A 16,019-nucleotide genomic window follows, 5' to 3' on the forward strand; every position below is an offset into this window, starting at 1 on the left:
GAACTTTATACATGAAAGAACAACACATTTATCTAAAAATGCTCTCAAAAAAAGAATCTACCTGGCACACTGACAATTAGATCAACATCTAACATCATAGGCTAACATCTAACTTTGTCTTGACAGCCTCATTTGACCAAATTTGTACCTTGATTCTATGCAAATTCTTATTCTAGACAGATTTGATTGTTGATGGACTGTGGGTTTCACTTGCCTGTAATCCCTATGTGACTAAAAAGCCCGAAAGTCAACTGTACACTACTTAAGCAAAGTGAATAAATAGGAATTCTGTTCAGCCAGAATTAGAGCATGATAGAAAATGCTTTGACAGTCTGACATTTGCTTCCCACACTGCAGAAGTCAGAAATGATGATGCTCACCAAACAGATGGCGTCCGACAGCAGGATGCTCTGAAATAGCCATCTTGGAGAAAATAATTTATTTAAAATACCACTGTCAGTTTCAAAGTGATAAAATGAGATAGCTTCTCTTGATAAGCTGATTTCTTAGGTAATGCAGAAAAGCATCAGTAGCAAAATCCTTTTCCTTCTGGAGTGCATCCACAACAGCCAGGACTAGGCAAGAGTGCACGTGGTGCCTACCACAACCATGGTGTTCACTTCCAATAAAACTAGAGGACAAGACCAACACTGGTTGTTTTTTGGTGACGGGTTTAACTGTCTGCAGGTCTTTATCAGAAATGTTCTAATTCCCAGAGCACAATAGTTTGGGTAAGGATTTTCACCACTTTTATATTGCAAAATAATTTCTAAGGACTTGCACTAGCTTAAGAAAATTTTCAAGCCTTTCTTAAGGGGTACATTATTCAGATTGTAAACTCTGTCCCTCATGTGTGTCCTTATATTGCAGATATTTTGTCTTTAGCAGCAGGTACAAGCTCACCAAAGAGTGCTTGACCTGAGCAGACTCTCTGCTGACAAAACAGTGCCAACTCAACATTATAACCCAGAGGTAAATCTCATAGGATATAAAAAATTCTTAGCAAAGACCAACTCTGAAAGCTAAATAGGAAAGCACACAGCTCTGGGACAGAATTTTTAACAAGGAATAAAAAAATTCTATTAAAAAATAGATTAACCGCCCCTTCATTTGGACCAGGTCCACATAACTTGCCGTCAGGATTTCTAAAGATAAAGTGGCCTATTTCCATAACCTGGTTTAGACTGTTTGTTCTCTATTGTTCCAGATTATATCAGAGATTTACTTGTCTAACTTTACATCACCACGTAAATAAAATTAGTTAGTAGTCTACAAGGACAACCTTCAAGTTCATGTTATTATAGACTTCTAATACAACTAGGCAATAAAAATGTAAATAACCTGATCTGGTATGAGTGGCACACCTCCAGACACCTGCAGCCACAGAAAATTTCACAGCACTGCGTGTGAAAACTCTCAATCTCAATTCCAGCAAATGGACTTTTGGAAAATCTTTCATCCTGAATCAGAGCAAAAAGCTGAGACTGCCCAAGATGAAATGACCTCCCTCAAAAATCTTTCCTTCCCAGTTAGTTTTTCTCAATAAGATCAAAGGGAATTATTTTAACTTTACTGTTTTAAATTGTACAAGGCTCTGTAATTTGTATGATGAGATATTCTCTTGCCACTTATGAAAATCATGATATAGTCAAGGGAAGTTCTGTGACCTTTTGCAAGCCAACTTTTTATTCACTTCTGACAGAAAATTTTGAAAAAAAATCAATACATTTTTATGAAGAATTTCGGCTTTAATAAGACAGTATTTTCTACTCTAAAATTTACAGGCAATATTCCACAACACGCTGGACAAAAGGGCACTCATCCTCACCTACCAACACAAAAGCTGACAGAGGTCCCTGGAACAAGCTCCTATCACCTTTAGGGTGATATCCTGTTTAACACAAAGCTTAAGCACAGTAAAGGTTCTATCACCTGTATATTTTGACACAGCCTTTTCTTTTACCATAAAAAGTTCACCAGTTTGGTTTATTTTGTACTTGATGTCTTTATGTTGGCTTTGGGATTTAATGGCTTTTAAAGAAGCAGCTGATCTCTTTCTGTCCCTGAAGACACAGACACCAGTCTCATTCTCTTGCCATTTTCCTCATGTTGACTCTGTGGCTGTAAAGCTACACATAAAATCAGTTCAGCTACTGGAAAATAAATAGATATCTTATTGTGGCATTCACATTTTCTGGAAAAATCCATTTGCCCGGGATTTTTCTCCTGGGAAACTGAGAAGTCTCAGAGAAAAAGGAAAAAAGTAATTATCTGATTTGCTTCTCCTGTGTTTTGCTCCTTTGAAATGTGTTTGGAAATTGTTTCATTGGTTTCTGCTATGAGCTGTTTTCACTCATTGCCCAGTTGGGACCCAGCTGTGTCAGGGCTCTGGAGAGAGTCACAAGTTTTCATTATTATCTTTTAGCATTCAGTAAGTTTCCTTTCTGTATTTTTTAGCATATTATAGTTTAGTATTCTTTGATATAATATAGTATCATAAAATAATAAATTAGCCTTCTGAGAACATGGAGTCAGATCCATCATTCCTTCCTACCACAAGGAACCCAGCAAATACAGTATCTTATTTACCAAATCAGCTAGACAAAATGACTCACCCTGGGACCACATAACTTTGGATCGGACACAAAGAGTGGTGGGTTAAAGATGGCTTCAGTGGGACTGATGCTTTTGGTGCCATCTCAGCCGACCCGTCACATCACATTTTTGGGCTGGCAGGTTTTGCTCTGACTTGCTACATGGAAAATGGATACTGTCCATCATTGTGGATAAAACAGCAATGACTGTGGCCTAATAAAAACTGTTAACTCTCTCTCCTCTCCAGCTTCCCAGCCTTCACAAGTGTCCTGGGAAGAAAAAGAGCCCCTGCTCAGTGAAGTGGAGGCAGCAGTGCTTTCCTGGCAGCCTGGCTCACAGGGGACACACCATCTCAATACCTCTCCATCTTGGAGGTGGAGACCTCCCATTTGATTGCTCCTGATCCATTACCACCTCAAGAGCAAACAAAAATAATTTCAGTATAGCAAACATTCCTTGCATACAAAACAAATACCACACACAATCCCCCCTGAAGTGGAAGAGAAACAAGAATTCAAGGATCAGGAGTTTGGGAGCCATGTAATTGCATACATGTGTTCACGACTTGTGCACATTTCACTGATTGAACTGGATTTCTTCAAGCTCTCCAGCATAGTAAATGACAGAGCAAGAGTTACTATTTTACTCACACCCACCACTATCTCCACACCTCACTGTTCTTCAGACTGCAGTCAGCATGGTGTCAAAAGCAATGAAGATAAACCTGGCTGCTTTAATTTGCCACATATCAAGCAGCTGTACTTATTCAGCCAAACAAATAAACCAGTCAGCCCAATCTTCTAGTTCAAAAGGGCTGTAACTCCAATTGTAACAGGAGGAATGAAACTCTCCTCCACTCCTGCTATGGCTGACATTCTGCAAAAAATTATTTGAGAAAAATCTCTGAAATAAATCAGTAAGAAAAATTCCCCTTTGTTAACACTCCAGCAAGAGAGAAGAATATCCTTGCAAATATGCATTTGGGTGATACTTATGATTAGTGTAATATCAGTGGTCATCAATCCAAACTTAATTAAATATATTCGTAACCAAAAATTATTAATTTTGGCCCTTTTCTTTATGAAATTACTATTGAGTAGGAAAAAATTTGTTTGGATGTCTCTTTCCCAAAGATCTTACTGTTACATCCTTAACTCTGAAATTTCAGAGTTTGCAATACTTGTGTTGCAAAGAAGAACAGCGCCTCAATTATTTTTCTGTTGATATATAGTCTCAATTTTAACTCTATATAAGCACATTTTAATTTAGGAATATTTTCACGTAGAGGTCACCTATTCCTTAATTATTGCAAGTGGACATAGAGCAAAATAAAACAGCGTAGGGATATGTTTCTCCTTTCCCCCACCATACTTTCCAACATCCCTGCATCAATTGCCTTTTGAGATCCCCCTAAGCTCCAGCTAAGAGATCACCTGCATACAGAAGGAAAATGACAACATTTGTTTTTATGGAGCAGCAATGTTCAGATACTATCAACAGAGATGATGATTCCCTATGTCCTCATGAACAACTACTTTGCTGATAACAGTAGCACTGCAGCACCAAGAAAAAAAATACATGTTTTCTAGATGGGCACCTTCTGCAAAATGACTGCAGCCTCTACACGACTGGAAAAATACAAAGATATGGCCACCATCCTGAAATATGACAGACCTTTTTCTCTTTAGAGCTCTCTGGAAAGAACATCAGATCTCAAACCTTCATGAAAAAGAAGCAGCAAAGTAGAACTACTGATCCAGAACACAGCACGTCAAGTGTCAACTGCACACAAAAATTCAGCAATTTTTAAATATGCATGGGGCTTCCATTTATCACTGCCTAATTTGAACTAGAATTCCTATCACCTCTTCATCTTTTTATGTGACTAATGGAATACCCTGGGATTCTTCTTTTGTCATGAGAGCATATAAACAGCTCTTCAACTGAATGCTTAATTCCCAATTACAAAACTTAGCCTTGAAGACCCTCTAACGGAAGAGAAGTCCATCCTTCAGTGAAAAACTTACTATAGCTTTTAGGAAGTTATGATAGAGAAGCCAAACCATTAATGGGGAAAAGAAATAAATTTATCTAAAATAAGGGAAATGTTTCATCATATGTAAAACATGTGCTACTGTATTAACACATACACTAATTCTCCAAGCTTTAGTACATCATTAACATCATTAGGCACTTCCAAACACTTACTGTCCATGAAAGTAAGCAGACAGAACTATTGACCAGTGCTAAAAGGCACAGAATATAAAGCAACAAACTCCTTTAAAAGTCACATTCGGTAATTTTAAATACCTCACTGATATAGGTCACTTCAAGTCTATTTGTCTAGCCCATACCTCAATCAGTTTATCTACAAGGATGTTATAGAAGATGGTGTCAAAATCCTTGCAAAACTCAGCACAATGGTCTCCCCTCATCAACCAAGCCAATAATTTAATCTGTTAGGCTGGTCAAGCACAATCTCCCCTCCATAAATCAATGCTGAACACTCTCAGTCACTTCTTATTCTTAATATTTTTGGAAATTACTTCCAGAAGGATTTGCTCCATAACCTTCACAGAAATCAGAGTAAGACTGATTATGCTGACATTCCCTGGATGCTCCTAATCCCTCTTGAAGGCAGAAAGGACATTTGTTCATTGCAGTCCTCAGGAACATTCTCTGACCATCATGACCATTCAAAGACACCAGACTGTCCTAGCAGTGATATCAGCCAGCTCCCTCAGCATCTATATGTGCAACCCATCAGGTCCCACAGATTTCTGTGTGTTCAAAGTATTCCCTAACCTGATCACCCTCCACAAAAGTAGATTTTCCTCCTTTCAGACCCTGCTATCAGTGACCTGGGACTGCTGAAGGCAGCTCTTACCAGCAAAAACGGAGGTGAAAATAAAAAAGGGACTGAGCAATTCAGGTTTTCCATGCCCTTGGTCACCATGTTCTCTGCCCTATTCAGTGGCAGCCTAACATTTTGCCTGCTCTTCCTATCACTGTTGATTTGCCTACAGAAACCATTCCTGTTACCTTTCATGTTCCTCTAAGATTCTACACTAGATGAGATCTGGCTTTCCTTACTCCATCCATGAGGAATCAGGTAGTGCCTTGTACAATCCTCCTGACCGAAGCCTTCTTCCACATATTGCCAAATGCCATTTTTTCAACTTCTACTATGACACACAGTATTCTGTTCTTGTTAAGACCTAAAAGATTTCTGGCTTTGTCTTTTATACACATGATTTATAGTATACATTGTAATATTTCTCCTCTGGAAACATTCAACTTGTACCTAGAGGACTCCAATTGTGCATTCATAGAGCATAAAGCATAGATCAGTCAAGATTTTTCATTGACCTCCAATAATGAAAACTGAATACTTTCAAATGCCTCTTAAGAAGTGGGGGAAAGATTCTGAGTCTTGCTGTCATGGGAGAAGGAAAGAAATGAGCATTAACAGAAAAAATCCACTATGTAAAAAAGGAAGATTTGGGGATGTTCAACACTCCACTATTCTAGTGGCTGTCAATAGTTCTGTAGGCACTATGGAAAGCAAGAGCTAGAAGGCAGTAGTTAAAAGAAAATTACAGGAAGACTTTGTGTAGTACAAGCTTATGGTTATAATCCTTGGTAGAAAAGGGCAACAGAAAAATACACAAAGACCTGGATCCTCAAAGGTACACAGGCAGTGTATTGGGTGGCTCAGTGTGTACTCACTTGAGAATCTGGGCTAGAATTACCTGCTTTATTATTTAACACTTGGGAGTGATGTCTGAAATGAAGGTGTGTGGGAGAAAGGGATAGGCATAAACATGTCCCAGGGGCAGCCATTTAGGTCAATTCCTTTTTGGTAAGACATTCCCAGGCACTCCCTTCTGGTTATTATAACACCTACTCTATACACTGTATTCTGTATGGCCCTGGTGTGAAAAGAGAACCTTAAATTATACAGCAAAGCTACAAGTTAACTTGAATTAAGTGTAAGAAATGTGATGAAACTGGACATTTTAAAGTATTTTAGGGAAAAGAAACCTCAGGGAACAGAGACAGTAGGAACAACAATAGTAAAGAATTCTGGGGAGTTTAGTGCGACAAGTCTTAGGGGACATAAGAATCATCACCTCTGTTTTACACCTAGAGAGGCTGATGTACTGAGAGGAAAAACAAATCTTCTGAGCTCGCTCATGAGGAAAGTGACAGAGCAGAGAATGGAATCCCACTCTTTGACTCAGTGCCCTGTTCACAGGTCCAGCTGATAATGGCAAATCACCTGAAAGCAGTTCTCAAAAATGGAGACAATGGCCAGGGAATTCTTTCGAGTTATTACTGTGAAGACTGTAGTAGAAAACATTTCCTCCCTTTTAAGTCAAGAGACAATTTATGCTCATGTCACTGAGACTTTAGAAAGATCACCCATCATGTGTCCTTGGAAAATCATCCACAGAAATACTGAAAAGGAGGATGATGTATATGAGGATACAACACACACTGATCAATGCTGCCTTCCAGTGATTAAATACAAAAATTTCCTGTCTGCTCTGACACATCAACTGAAATATCTTTTCACTCTACCAAATATACCTCTGGACTTAATTTAAAACTTAGGGCTTTTTCTTTGTTGAAATTCACTACATATTCAAAACCTTTGGTCCATTTCAACCTCCCCACATGTCCCAACCTTACTTCCATCATACCTCAGATTTGAGAAATACCTTTTTCCCTTTTACCAGTTACTACGAGTGGATAGTTCAGTCTCCTGCTAACCACAGATGTCTCCCACTCACTATTATGTCCCTCTCCCCACATGACACAGAGTTTCCTCCCTTCTCCAATCAAAGTGTGAAGTAAAGCAGCAATAACAGTCTGAGAGGCTGCAAACAGCTAAGAAATTGAACTGACCAAAAATCTAAACCATAACAGTAAACTACCAAAAAACCACACACAATTAAAACCCAAAATATTTAATCAATGTTTACCAACTTATACCAGCTCCTGATGTATTTATGTATAGGGATCACATGAGGTAAAGGAGTAACCATCATGGGATCATGGATCACCTTGGTAAAGGAGTTGCAGACAATTGGATGAGGAAGGGCAAGCTGTGGTTGTTGGACTTGGGGTTCAGGGTGGTTTTTTTGGCAGAGATTGTTTTTTCTAAGTACAGTTTTCAAAGGTGTTTAATTTAGCTGATGTGCTTAACCCTTCACTTATGTGAGTGATCTTTCAGATTTCTACTGAACAGCAGTGATGATTCAAACAGGCATTTTTACTGCCTTGCTGAATCAGCACCTGGCTTTGCTGGAATGAAGGAACAAGGTATTCTCCAAAGCACTTCCAAGAGGATTCTATGCAAGCTTTCAAACTGCAGACCCTAATAGTGAATATAATCCAGCTTCCTACAACTCAGCCTGCAAAATTTCATCCCTTTAAACTCTGAGTGCAATTCCTGCAGTTCAAGAACAGCAGGCAATCTAGAAATCAATTCTGTTTTGATTTGGAGAACAAAGAAAAACATAAGTCATATTCATCAGAACAGAAGTTATCTTCAACTAAAAGCTGCTTGGGTGGCTGGTGCCTTGATAATGCAATGTATCAACTTCTTTACCAATAGCCAAGTGTAAAATCTTCTGTATGTTTTGCTTTAATTGAGACATTTTGTGACCTGCTGGCTTATGCTCATCTTTTTAGCTCTTACCAGTGCATAACCACATGGAAGTTGTGTGGGGATGGGTCAGGGGAGGTACAGACTTGCACTAGCAAACACAGAGAGGGTGGCCAAACCCTGGAACAGTCTTCCTTGAGAGGTTGTTGATGCCCCATGCTTGCCAGTCTTTAAAAGAGATTTGGACAATGCCTTTAACAATCTGCTTTGATTTTTGGCCAGTCCTAGTGTGGTTCAGCCCAGAAACATAAAAGAGCAAGATGAGGGGTGGAAACAGTCTCCATGTCTATACACTAGCTTGGGCCCAGAAGAAATGTAATCACACCTACAAAGAGCTGTGACCAAAGATTTAAATTACCTACTCTGCAGATGCATTCCAACTTGATGCACGTTTTCAGCCTTAAGTTTTGGCCCATCAAACAGAGGCACAAAACCCTGCTGTGCTAAAATTAGATCAGCTTTTGTCAAGAAGGAGGTGGGAAAATGTAACCAGTCTCCAAGCTGGAAAATCTGTCCTTTTTTTCCTCAAGTCCCCACAAGTTTTCCTGTCTTGGCCTCATGCATCGGCTCATAATAGATGCATATTCCTAATAACTAGGACTAATTCTGATAGCAAAATGATGTCTTACGTTGATTTAAGGATGGAGAGAGCAACAACTAGAGATACTGCTCAAATTAACTGCCAAAAAACCAAACACCTACAGTCCACTCTAAGGCCGCTCTTGGTTCCTTCACAGGTCCATTGGTGACTGGAATGTTGAGGGTATGCACAGGAGCCAAGTGCTGGAGGCCTGACCTGGAGATTGCTTTCCTGCAAATTGAAAAGAAAAAGACAAATAAATTGAGTGTATATGTAACAAATATATCTCTCCAACATAACCACCCAACATCCTCCCCAGCCTTCTCCAGAAATGAGAAGAGGCAGCAACGCATTTCATTTCAGCTTCAGTGAAATGGTGCTTGAATGCCATCTCCTGTTAAAGCAGTTTAGGAAAAGAATAAAGCAACCTGATCACTGGAAATTACTGTTTAATGGAGATCAGTTACTCAGCTGGCACTAAGCTGAAATATCAAATCCAGTGGGCTATCTGTGGTTACGTTTGCCAGCATTACTGGAGTCCTCATGTGTTTCACCTATTCCTTACACACCAACTAAATCTGTCAAATCAATTTATGCATAATTCCAAATACCATTCATAGGAGACACAAAATATGAGTTTATACAAAGAATCAAACCCTTTATTGCTTTTACTCAGCTTATAGGCTGGAAGAAGTCATCCATTCACATCCAACTATGGAAAACAAGACATGGAGACACCACCAGAAAGTTATAAACTGCAACCTTCTTTGATCATATCACAATCCCTCAAGGAATTACAGCTTCTTCCCACTTATATTTCTATTTCAGTCCTATCTTTCTAGTCCAAAGTAATTTTTACAGCTCTTGAGGCATAGATGTAACCTTCCTCAGAAGGGATAGGTGGTGGCCAGAAACACTCCTGAAGCTGGCTCCACAGTGCTGAGGGGACATCCCCCCTACCTGTCTCCCTTCAGACACCCAACCCTGACAGAGCTGCCTCCACCAGTGAGCCTTCATCAGGTGGAAGCACAGAATGCTGCCAATACAAAGCTCAGCTGCACCTGAACAGTCTATTTCCTACAGCTCCCCAACACTATTGCATTGTAGGTATTAGAACCTGATGGCAGTGGCCAAAATAATCTCACAGCTTCAGCTGCAGTGATTCAGAAGAGGACAAATATTATCTCAGAGAGATATCTCCCTTTGTAAGCCGAACACACATATCCCCCACAAAGTGAAATGACAGGCTGTTTGTGTAAAGTGCATTTTTGTGATACCGCTCCCACAGCGCTGCAGCTATTTATAGCATCTCCTAATCTTACCACTGTCCCAAGGCAATAAAGGTCAATTGAGCCAGTGGAGACAATCCAGGTCAGCCATATGCTAAATAAATCTTTTCATTGTCCTGAAAATATACAGTGCAATATATATCTGCAGTAAAGGAGCTTGGAAGCCTCGCTGCTCACAGAGCATGGCTGGAAAAATCAAGGAAACCAAAGCAGAATCTCTTAAACCCCTTCTCTTGTGAGCTGCACGAACAACTCAACATTAAGATCAGTCTCTGATCATCCAATATCCTCTTTCTACTTAATGTGGGCAAGACTTTGACATTAAAGGGGTTTTTTTCCAAAATATTTTGCATTTGATAAAAAAAGGGGAAGAAGCCCAAGAAAAATACTTTTACTATCTGGCAATATATCAGGAGGGAACAATTTAGCAAGAAAGATTTTATGGCAAATATATAAGCACAACATAAGCTACAAACCTCAATAACTGGATTAAAGCCTTAGAGAAATAAGCTACAAGAAAGTAAAGAAATGTTTTTCAAATATATTTTTCAAGAAAACTTCCCAATATTTGTCAGTTTCTTTTGATGCTGTTTTCAGTATCAATGTAGTTATTCAGGCTTCCTAAACACAGGAGAGCATTCTTGTGTCTATTTGTGGTTCATAACATCTTCGTTTATTTGGGTGGAAACAGGGCAGTATCACTTTTTCCACTCTGCATCACTGACAGGGGTAAAGCAAACCTACTTAGGCCTGTCCTCACAACAGAGGAAGGTAAATATGTGTAATGAGTGCTTGCAGACATCTCAGCACTGAGCCTCAGATACTATTTCAAGTCAGAATTAGAGATGTGCGAGCCTCCCACAGGAGAACCTGAGACTTGGCCCACATTTCTTCAAGAGGAAGTCGAGGCTGATGAACCTTTTTGGGGGAGACCTGGCACAGTTTTGTGCCAACAGCCTGCCCTTCCTCTGCATGCCAAGTTGGATTTATGGTTTGTCTGGAAAGTACACATACACAAAACACAGGCATGACAATAACACCTTTTTTTTTCCTGATATGTTTTAGCATAAAACCCTTAAAATTATCTCAGGGACTGCACACTTGCATGAGCCAGCTAGAAGTGACCCTTAAGCCCAGGAATAAGCTAAAAAATGTCTACTTTTGCAGTTTTTGTCAGAATTTTCTCTCGGAGCGAAGAGAGACAAAGTGTCAAAGTACACTGTACGCACTGCAGAAGCCTTTCCATGAAAAAAGGAGGGCAAGCTAAAGAGCAAACACATGGCCTTCTAATAAATGTAGACAGACACGAGACAGGAAAAAGGGGGGAAAGGGAAGGTAGCATGAATCTGATAGCAGAGCAGATGCTGAGTATCCAGGTGAACATATCTCATATTACTCAGACAAATTACACCACCTGGCACTTTTCCAAAGCCAAGGTAACACGATTGGCTTTTAGTTATCTTTCCCAGAAATTTCATCTCCACTGTGCTGAGTGCATGAATGAAAACACAGGCTTGACAGTCAGCCTTTCCCATAGAAGCAATCACTGTTCCCTGATAAGAGACAGACAGAAAAAGTGAATCTGTGGTCTCATCATATACTCCATTCTTCAGACTATGAAGGGCACAACTCGGCTAAAATGGGCACAACCAGCCCAGTTGCTGATGTAGTAACCAACAGCTAGGAAATATTTAATCATAAATAATGAGCTGTATTTTGATAACTATTTTTTAACAACCACTAATCAGTTATTTGTAATAGATATTATTGACTTAGCTAACACAACACCATTGAGAGCAGGCATGGGTACACATAAATGCTTATGTCACTATATACACAACTAACAAAAATATCTGATACTAATTCCATAGTTGATACCACTGAGGAAATTCTTTAACTGTCTTGAAAACCAGAAGCAATCAGACATTCAAGTACACTGACTTTTTTTTATTTTTTTAAAAGCATTACGTTTACATTTTGCTGGAAAGTCAGGCGAGACTCAACCTACTTATTAGATCAAAGGATACATATTTGATCAGGGGAGATTTCAGCTTATATCCCAGCCTTTGGCTTTATTGAGCATTTTCCTCCACTGAAGGCATATAAATATCCTCCAATGAGTTCCTTAGGCTGAACAGTTTTACCTGAACCTTCAAAGAGCACAATTAGTCAATAGTATGCAAATTATTTATTTAAGTACAACTTACTTAAGTGCTACGAAAAAAATCTATTTGGAATAGAAAGAGTAAGTTATTATTGCATGTGGTTAACAGCTTTGACTGTCAATTTAGTTGTCATTGGTGTGGGATTTGCTGCCTTTCCAAGGCTGGAGCTATCATCCTTCTTTGTACATGAGCATTACCATTGGGGTAGCCTCTCAGCTGCAATGTTGAAAGAGTATAACAATGCAGAGAGACTGGTTCCCACAGATTGTATGCCTAGGACACCTGCCAGGAAAGATGTTTTTACCTAGATATTTGGAGAGAGAGGCAATAACTTGTATAATGATGTTTAAGTTACAATATCCCTGAATTTCTTTGAATATTCCATGTGGGTAAACTGTACACCTGCCAGCCTTCAGCTTTGCCAACTATAGCTTTAAAAGCCCTGTACAAGGCCAGACAGCACCTGTACGCTGTATGAACAAATTATATGTTCCTGTGTTTATTTGGAGGTGGCTTTCACTCCTGAAATTGGTGCTTATAAATGTTATAAATAAAATGTACTGGCTAATCTGTGGCATTATTTAAGTTTTCCCCATGCATCTCTGCTGACTGCACCAGCATCCTGAAACCCGCTGTTCCCGGCTTGCCTTCTGGGCACATATTTTCCTCATTTTTAGCTGACTATTGGGCAGTGATTATTTCACTGCAACATTGATTCCCAGATTTTTTACTTTTGCTGTGAAAGGAGCCAAGTTCAGCCAAATTAAATAATCTGTCTGGTGCACCAACCCATTCCTGACAGTAGCCAGTAGCAGGTGTTTAGAGAAGCACTGGCACAAATTGGGTGATCCTCCCCCTGATATACTCCAGTCACAGTTTCCAGTAATCAGTAGTTTAAGGACTTCCTGAGCTGGAGGCTGCTTCCAGACCTTTGCACTTAATAGCCTGTAATGGCTTTTTACTCTAGGAATGTGTTGGTCCTTCCCTGAATCCATTTATAGTCTTGGTCTTTACAGCAGGCTATGTAATAAGCTCCACAATTTAATTATGGGCAATGTAAAGTACTTCCTTCTGTCTGTTTTTAAAATCCTGTCTGATAATTCAATTTCTCTATCCTATTGTAAGTAACAGCAAGTAATCACTTGCCTCTCTACACCTTCTGTGATTTTATGAATCTGTTGATATACCCCTTAAATCACCACAACCCCAAGTGGAAGCACCCTAGACTACTTAGACTTCTGCTGATCCTGAATCTGTTCTATCTTTATCAATCTGTAGCTCAGTTATGGGAGTTTTTGATGTACAATTGCCAGAACTAGAAAAAAATTTCAACATCTGGCTGCACCCAAGTGGTGGAGTCATCACACTTTCTGCATTGTTCTCTTTAATTATCCAAAGATCTCTTTCCTGAGTATTAATTGATAATATGAAGTCCAAACTTGATAGAATTTTAACCCTGCACATGCATTATTTTGCCTTCACCAATCCCACATTTTGACTGCAATCTGCCTCAGAGTCATTCAGCATCATGAGAGCCTTCTGAAAATTTCTACAATCAGCCCATGCCCACTCTAATTGTGAAAACCAATCTTTACTCCCTTTAATTTTGCTTCCAGTGAGCAGCACTGCTCCCATCACAGGTTGCCAGTGGTCCTCACCAGTAAACACCTAGGCAAACCCTGAACACCACCTTATTGCTTGATACACTTAAACAGCTGTTTACATGAGGGCACCATGCCTTCCACCCCTGGTTCTGTACCAAAAGCTGTTTCTTTTACCTCATCAAAGCTTTCTGGAGGCCCACAAGGGCTGCCCTTGGCCAGACCACCCATTCTCAGGCCTCATGCCTCTGTCACAGCAACCTCTGCAAGATTCACAGGTCCTGGTATGGAGAGAGCTGTGCTGGCTCTCCTCCAGCACATCACATTCAGCAGTGCATTTACTAATTCTGCATCTTAGCAGCAGCTTTACAGTTTCTCTGATTAAAACTTGTTGCTGGGTCGCCCCATCAGTTTCTCTGTGCCCACTCCTTTAGGAGCAGAGCTCACTTAACAGAGGATTTATAAAGCCCTCTCAGCAGTTTCTTATTTGAATTCCACAAGAATACTTAGCAAAATCAAACCTTAGTGATTAGTTATTGCCCCTTTTGTGGTCCTAAGTCTCTTACATTAACCTTTCCATTTCCCCCAGGTTTATCTGCACAAGTAGCAGCTCAGCCTAGGACACTCTCAAGCACCCTCAGCAATGAACATTGATGCAAAAAATTCAATTAGCACAAAAAGAAACAGACCTTTCAAAAGTCCTCATGAAATGCTTCCCTATGCATCTGCCACTCCCTGCTGCACAGGGAACCAGTGTATGGAAAAGCCAAGATTTGGGTAATTTCCCAGCCAGTCAACATCCACATCATCAATACCCCCAAACAAACATTTCCTGCCTGTCTCCCCACCCCTCACCACACAGAGCTGTCTGAAAAAAGGTGCATGGAAACTGGCCCATATCCATGAAACACTGCAGCTCTAGGCAGTTTTGCTCTCAGCCTCAAGCCCAGCCTTGCTATAGCTGGAGCAGCTCATGGTCCACTAGAGACTGACCTGAAGAGAATGAAACAAATTCCCACTAGAACAATCTTCCCAAGTGCCTCCAACAGCAGCCACAGAGCTGTAACACAGTGCATCAACTCCCTGGTAAGTTCTGCTAGGAACATTTGGATCTACCACATCAATAAACATTTTATTCAGCTTGTACTGAGCCGGTGCAAGAATAAACAGAGCCAACAAGCCTTCCAACAAAAGGAATTATGAGGCAAAGCAAAGGGAGCAGAAAAGAGCTGCAGAAAGTTGGATCAGGGTAACAGAGGAAATGCCTCTATGACACAATGATGTCTTTTCTGCATCAACACTGCATTTCTGTATCATTGCACATTGTTCAAAAGAAGCCTTTTGGTATTCTTGCCCCTCAAATTCTGGGTACAAGAATGGCAGGCTACTTTTCCTATCCCAAAAGAATAAAATGGATTCATGAAACAGGTTGTGTGTTACAAGAGGCATTCACAAGTTGTGACATGAATATGTTTGCAGTTTTTTCAGTGTAGACATCCAAATCATCACTGCCCTGCAGTTATTCTTGGAGCTTGATTTAGTGTCAAAACAGTGCAAATCCAAATGCCAAAGATCTCTACTATATATTTTTTCTCTTCTCTGCTTCACTTGACCAGTAGGCATATATTAAGCACCAAATTTTACCTTTTGGAAAGCAATTTATGGTTTCAATTTAATCCTGAACTGTGCTAAATTATTCAACCCCTTAAATCTTATCTTCCATCAGAAGTTCATCTTCTCAGAAGCCAGAGAAAGCACACAGTTTTGTGTCAGCTCCTATCAAGGTGACCAATATATCTTGTCCCAGATCTATAAGTCACTTCAGAGTCTCTATTGCACTAAAATCAGGGTGACTTTGTCCCTGCATGCCTTCATTGGCCAGGCCCTGGATCCAGCTCATTCCCCTGGAAATTGTAACAATCCTCATCTGCAATGTGAAAAGTGAATATGGCTCAGATTCAAGATGTGGATAATGAATAAGATAATTATAAGAAAAAGTCAAAGTCATGAGGAATTCTCTCTGAGCTCCTATCAGAGCCCAGATTTCCATATATCAATGGTTAGAACCCATCTCTTCCTTCTTACCTGCTCACTTCAGGGTTTTTTTACCTTTAC

At 39.9% G+C, this 16,019-nt stretch overlaps 1 protein-coding gene across 9 annotated transcripts in view; it reads right to left on the reverse strand.

Moving 5' to 3' along the window:
* DGKI (diacylglycerol kinase iota) overlaps positions 1–16,019 on the reverse strand; it is a 210,007-nt gene that overhangs the window by 124,632 nt on the left and 69,356 nt on the right. For all 9 annotated transcript variants that reach the window (XM_064737910.1, XM_064737888.1, XM_064737925.1 and 6 more), the window contains one exon: positions 8,972–9,080. In XM_064737910.1, the coding sequence (XP_064593980.1) occupies positions 8,972–9,080 (109 nt within the window). The remainder of the gene's footprint in view (positions 1–8,971; positions 9,081–16,019) is intronic.

This window comes from Zonotrichia leucophrys, chromosome 1A (assembly GCF_028769735.1).
Source record: "Zonotrichia leucophrys gambelii isolate GWCS_2022_RI chromosome 1A, RI_Zleu_2.0, whole genome shotgun sequence".
NCBI classification, from domain to species: Eukaryota; Metazoa; Chordata; class Aves; order Passeriformes; family Passerellidae; genus Zonotrichia; species Zonotrichia leucophrys.